General features: G+C 44.3%; 1 protein-coding gene across 1 annotated transcript; it reads left to right on the top strand.

The window, feature by feature from the left end:
- The first annotated feature begins 4,807 nt into the window (after window positions 1-4,807).
- On the top strand, window positions 4,808-5,608 carry LOC146616586 (leucine-rich repeat-containing protein 3-like). Its single transcript, XM_085374611.1, has one exon. It carries the CDS (start codon window positions 4,808-4,810, stop codon window positions 5,606-5,608), a length of 801 nt encoding a protein of 266 aa, XP_085230737.1.
- The last annotated feature ends 738 nt before the right edge of the window (window positions 5,609-6,346 follow it).

Here is a 6,346-nt window from a genome sequence, read left to right as displayed (position 1 = left end):
GCTCGGCTTTTAATACCATCCGGCCATACAAACTCCGTCCCAAACTCCACCAACTGGGACTTAACTCCTCTCTGTGCAACTGGATTGTGGACTTCCTCACTAACCGTAGACAGAGTGTCAGAGTGGGTAAGAACACCTCTTCCACCCTTGTGGTCAACACCGGTGCCCCTCAGGGGTGTGTTCTGAGCCCTCTGCTATACACTCTCTTCACTCATGACTGTATTTCCTCCTGCGCGTCCAATCTCATTGTTAAGTTTGCAGATGACACTACAGTGCTCGGACTTATATCCAACAATGATGAGACAAACTATAGGACAGAGGTGCAACAACTAGAGTCATGGTGCCACGACAATAACTTGGTCTTAAACACCAAAAAGACCAAGGAGATCATTGTAGATTTCCGGAAGAGGGGTCATAACAACCATCTGCCTCTCTTCATTGGCAGTGAGGCGGTGGAGAGGGTGAGCAGTTTTAAATTCTTGGGGGTAACCGTGACCGAGGACCTGTCCTGGGGCAACCATATCACCTCAGTTGTACGGAAGGCCCAACAGCGCCTCTACTACCTGAGGAGACTGCGGAGCGCACACATTCCCAGATCTCTGATGTTGAACTTCTACAACTGTGCCATCAGCAGCGTTCTGACGTATGGATTTCTAGTGTGGTTCCCCAGCTGCACCAAGGCCGATCAGCAAGCACTCCAGCGGGTGGTGAAAGAAGCTGGCAGAATTATTGGAACAAGTCTGCCAGAGATCAGTAATATCTTCCCCACTCGCTGTCTGAGGAGGGTGCACAGTATCCTGCGGGACCAACATCACCCTGCGCGCCACCTTTTCCATCTGCTGCCCTCAGGGAGAAGGTACAGGTCTATACAGGCCAGAACATCCAGACTGGCCAACAGCCTGTATCCACAGGCTGTGAGGCTCCTGAACTCTCTGCCCCCCTCTCACGGACAATAACCATATCCAACTTCTTAATAGCAATGAACTGGTCTGCATTGGTGCATCATATCTTTATTCTCTTCCCCCTCCTGCCCCCCCCCCCCCCCCCCCCCCCCTCTTTCTTAAATAGATAACTATCATATCTGATATCATATCTCACAGTACAATAATATTGAATGGGTTGCATTGTTGTATTTTGTCATGTTTCTCAGGTCTTTGTCTGAATTTCTACGAACATTATTGCTAAGGATTGTCTTATTGCATTGGAGTCACACTGGGTTAAATATGTACACTTGGGTTTTAAGGGGTATTTATTATTTTCTTCTTTTTTTTTGGGTTGTATGGAAGCCCCAAACGCAATTTCATTGTTCTTGACAATGACAATAAATAAATAAATACTAAATACTAAACTGAAAACTTAGAAATTCTCCAAGGAAATCCTGGACTTCTCTGTAGCATCCATATGGTCCCACGTGAGATTGGATTCGTTCAGTACATAAGCACCACATATAGCACAGTTCATTATACCAGCTGCCACAGCATGAGGTCTGAGACTGTGACGGGACTGGGCTCCATGAAAAACTTGCACTTCTTCGTAGTTCAAATGACACCTGGAACATTGGGACAGGCTGACCTACATTTGAATTACATGATGGGGAGTACAATTGGAATTGAAGCGCTTCGTTTGGCTGCCTCTCTGCACATATTTGCAGATTATTCTCCTTCTTGCCAAGGTTATCTGGAAGATTTACATAGCACTTTGTTTTTTTTATAACCTGCACTAAATTGTAACATTCACGAGCAGCTGTCAAAGACAATTTAAAACTGCTGTGCTATGGAGAAAACACACACACACACACACACACACACACACACACACACACACACACACACACACACACACACACACGTATAACGCCCAAGCCTTCATTTTATGTCTGCACGTGTGTTCATCGATCTGTTAAGGTCACATGAGAGCTGATCTTATGACTGATATTGATGCTTGTTAGTTATACACATAAAATTACTAACAAATGCTGAATGTCACACATATGGAAAACAGCCATGATAAAACTGATAGCAAATGTTTAAATGTCTTGTATAAATTATGCTTTAATATAGTTAGGAAGTTGCCCCTTTATACATTTTTCTCATGCAGCATAACTGTATGAAACAAATGTGAACCATAAGAAAAAAGAGAAACACATTCCACATACTGTAAAAGAGATACACTGGTGGAAAATTCTTATTCCATTACTTACTTTCCATCTTTCCAACATTACTAAACGCATAGTTATGAGCTAATATAAGGCAAGTGTTCATATTTACTGTGCTGATGCAGAGATGCATGGTGCGTGAGTGAAACAGAAAGTGGGGTTGCATTAAATGCATGAAAAGAAGACAAAACCTGCACACTGTACTTTCTATGCAGTTTGTGAATGAGGAATAAGCCTCCGCCGCTTGAATAAAGCACTTACCAGCGGAGTGTGCAGACCTCAAAGCTGACATCTTGATCCACTGCTGTGCAGCCTAAAATCCCTTGGGGTGTTGGAAATAATCAATACAGCACCTCTCAGTCAGACATGAGCAATCGGCCTCGAGGTGGTGGCGGGGCGGGGGGTTACGGGATCAATTTTATGTCTTTGACTAATTATGACTTTAAGAAAAAAAATCACGGACTTCAACAAGACAAGCATGATTAAAGTGATTGTGATGGCTTAAGTTACCGCAGATAGTGCATCGCCAAAGAACGGTTACTATTGGTGCCATTTTCAGACGGACTGGTTCCTGTTTCTTTTTTGGCTAATTTGCTTAAAGGGGAGACGGGGGAGGCATAGCTGAGGGGAGGTGCAGGCGGGCAGGGAGACAAGGAGGAGGTGGGGGAGCTGGGGAGCGAGCGAGGGGAGCTGCCAACAGAACAGCAGTCCAATCCACGCGCAGCCGGGACTCCTTCTGGCGCCAGGCGCGCGCTGATCACTGAGATTCAGAGCGAGAGAGGGAGAGGCGCGTGACGAGTCGGAGCGGTGTGGCTCCTCGAGACCCTCGCTGGGACACCACCTCCTCCTTCTTCGCAGTGATAGTCAACAAGTGCGGCCGTCGCGTTGAGTTTAATTAGAAGAACCAACATCAGCCGCATCTGGATTCGGCTCGAGATTTGGTTCCACGCGCACCGCTGAGGAACTTTCTCGCGTTTCCAGCCCCTTCATATACGGACACACTGAAGTAGTACTTTTTAAAAATAATGGGCTTTTTCTGTTTGTTTTCAAAGACCTTCTTTCTATCTAAAGACCCGTACGCGAGTGTTTTGTTGGGTTGCCTTTCTGCCGAGGCTGGGTGGAAAAAAGTGGGTAAAAACCAATTTCCAGGTAAGTACCTTTATAAGTAGTAAACCTGCTATAAAAAAGGGACTTATTAGCCTGTATGTCTTTGCTTTTCTGCTGCCCACAGAACCACATCATGATTAAAATCCGCAATATTACCAAACGCTCTCGTGCTGCCTTCCCATAATAAATTTAAATCTCTCTTCTGTGTTTTCTTGCCGCTGTAGGCACCTAATAATATCCTCAGCTATTAAAGATACATAAATGTTAAATTCCTTTATTCTTGTGCCAGGCTGAAACGCCTTGTTATAAACCTTAATACTTTTACATAATTTTATTACATTCCTGCAAAAATACATTGAAAACCACAGCACAGTGTGTAAATCCTATGGTGTACTATTTTACTTACAAATGCAGGGGTGTCATAACACAGCTGCAGAATGCTTTAGGTGGACAAGACGCCTCATCTTGTCCACACCTGCTGAGCGCAGGCTGATGAGGATATGAGGGGCCCTTTTTTTGTCTTTTTAAGAAATGGTGTGTGTGGCCTTAAGCTATGAGGCGCCTGCCAAAGTGATGGGTGCACAAAAAATGACAAATGAGAAGAAGACACCGCAGCTCCATGGGGCGGATGACCTCGAACACAGCGAGGGGGGCTCATTGTGTGCTCAGTTCAGCCCACCAGAGGGTGCGCAGTCCTAAAGTGATGATCGTCCTGCAGGACAGATGGGAGCAATTTTAGAGGGCACAGCTATATCTACCGTGAGGCTGTGAATGAGTGGCAGCAGTCCTTGAGATGCAAGAGTTCTGCAGAAAAAATGCTTTTCCTGGGTTTTTTGGTAATATTGTTTGCTTTTCTTTGCTTAGATATTAAATGTAATGTAATTAAGATCGATCTGCACGGTGCTCTCAGATTTATGAGATTTGCTGAAGTGAAATGGATTTTTTTTTTCTGCTAATAATTGCATCACACCTTTAGCAAACATTGTGGGCATATCATTTTCTCCGCTCATTTTGGCAAGACAAAGGCAGCTGGCTGTGCACTCAGAAAAGAACTTATTTAGCAGGAATTACTGGCTCTGTTAGTTCTTTGTGTATAAACTCTGTGCACACGTAACTGCTCCTTTTACATAGTAGTAATTCTTTTTTATTATTATGAAGAATAACTTGTTATTTCTTTGCTTTTTTCAGTGCACAACATGGTGAGAGGATTCCAGCGTTGCTTGGTTGGCTCCTAGCTCTCTGAAGCTTTTAACATCCTCACAATAAAACCTGAAAATACAGGTCTCTGCTGGAATATGTTCAGCAAACAGCTCAATTTTTGGATGAGCACCTTCGAAATATATTTCAAAAGGTTATATAAAACTCTTTCAAATCAATTTTAAAGGATTATCTGGAGATAAGCCCAGATGCTTCTGTGAATAAACTGATCATTTTGGTATTTTTTAAGCGCTAATGAAGCTGTGATTATCCTCATTAAATGCTGAGAAACAGGTGATACTATGTTTGCTTTTGCCTGACAGAACTTGCAGGAGGTCACTGCTGAATATGCAGGACTTAGCAGGGCCTGATATGCACAGGAAATCCCTGATCTTCAGCGGCTTTGCCCTCTTATGGGGCTTGCTGTTTGGAATATTTTTCACAAGTGTACCAGTGGTAGCTTGTCCCACAAGCTGTCACTGCGTGGAGAAGAATGGCTTAACCGTGGTCCAGTGTATGTCTCGTAACCTGGAGAAGATCCCTGCGGATCTTCCAAGAGATACTGTTATCCTGCTTTTGGCGTCCAACCACATCACCCACATCCCCCATCATGCCTTCAAGGAACTACACTACCTTCAGGAGCTGGATCTGTCTAACAATGAAATAAAGACTGTGGACGCTGGAGCATTTCAGGGTGTTTTTGACAGCCTCCTTGTACTGGATTTATCAAACAATCGCATCAAAAGTGTCCCCAAAGAGGCATTTGCCCGCCTACAAGCAAAAATCAGCCTCTCGAACAACCCGTGGCACTGTGAGTGCACGCTGCAGGAGGTGCTGAGGGAGCTGCAGCTGGACCCGGAGACGGTGAACGAGGTGATGTGCCACACGGCCGTGAAGGAGGAATATGCCGGCAAACCACTAATCCAGGTGCTGGACTCAGGGATCAACTTCTGCAACTTTCACCACAAGACAACTGATGTAGCCATGTTTGTGACCATGTTCGGGTGGTTCACGATGGTGATCGCGTACGTCATCTATTACGTGAGGCACAATCAGGAGGATGCCAGGAGGCACCTGGAGTACCTCAAGTCACTGCCAAGCAGCTCACAGATCAGCAAGGACTTTGACACCATCAGCACGGTTCTCTAACAGGCCTGGTGACTCAGGAGGTGTAGTGTGTGTGTGTGTGTGATTGTGTGTGTGTGTGTGTGTGTGTGTGTGTGTGAGTAAATGTTTGGTTATGTTCAGAATGACTAAAAAGCTGTTGCAACACATCATCATTTATGTTTTCAAGCACATCATAATCATTGGGTGTCTATAATAGAAAATACTGAGCTGCCCATAAATGATGTATTTTACATTATTCCCAAACATTTGCTTTGGTTTTATGTAATATACGTAAATTGTTAAAGCCCCCAACCAAACAAGGCAGCAATGAGAGCACAAAGTGAGCAAAATGCTGCTGAAAGTCACAAATACACAAGGAGTAATAGATCCAGAGTGGAGAGATGAATGATCGTTCCCTGGTGTCGATCCTCCATGTGATTGAATTTGGACTGAGACGAATGAGGAGGGCTACAGTGTCTCCCAGTTACTTTGTATCGACTGATTTATGTTCTTTGTGTCACTCTGTCAAGGTGAAGGCTATTTTGTGAGACTCCTGCTAATATATGAACACGATCGAGATGTTAAAATTCAGTTTGTATTGCACACGCATAACGGTGTTCTGACAAACCATACTAATTTGGCAAAACGTCCATAAGTAGTTTATGCACATTTCTACTCTCACAGAGTAATTCCAGCACAAATGTAAGTAGGTATGACAGTTTGCCACTTAACTTTGCCCATCAGAGTATGCTTGTAGCTCATATTCATAAAGCCAGGACG

Source organism: Diplotaxodon limnothrissa, linkage group LG16, assembly GCF_057381915.1.
Source record: "Diplotaxodon limnothrissa isolate DT_005_m linkage group LG16, D_limnothrissa_male_GT1.1, whole genome shotgun sequence".
Taxonomy (NCBI): Eukaryota; Metazoa; Chordata; class Actinopteri; order Cichliformes; family Cichlidae; genus Diplotaxodon; species Diplotaxodon limnothrissa.
This window is presented reverse-complemented; position numbering and strand designations above follow the sequence as displayed.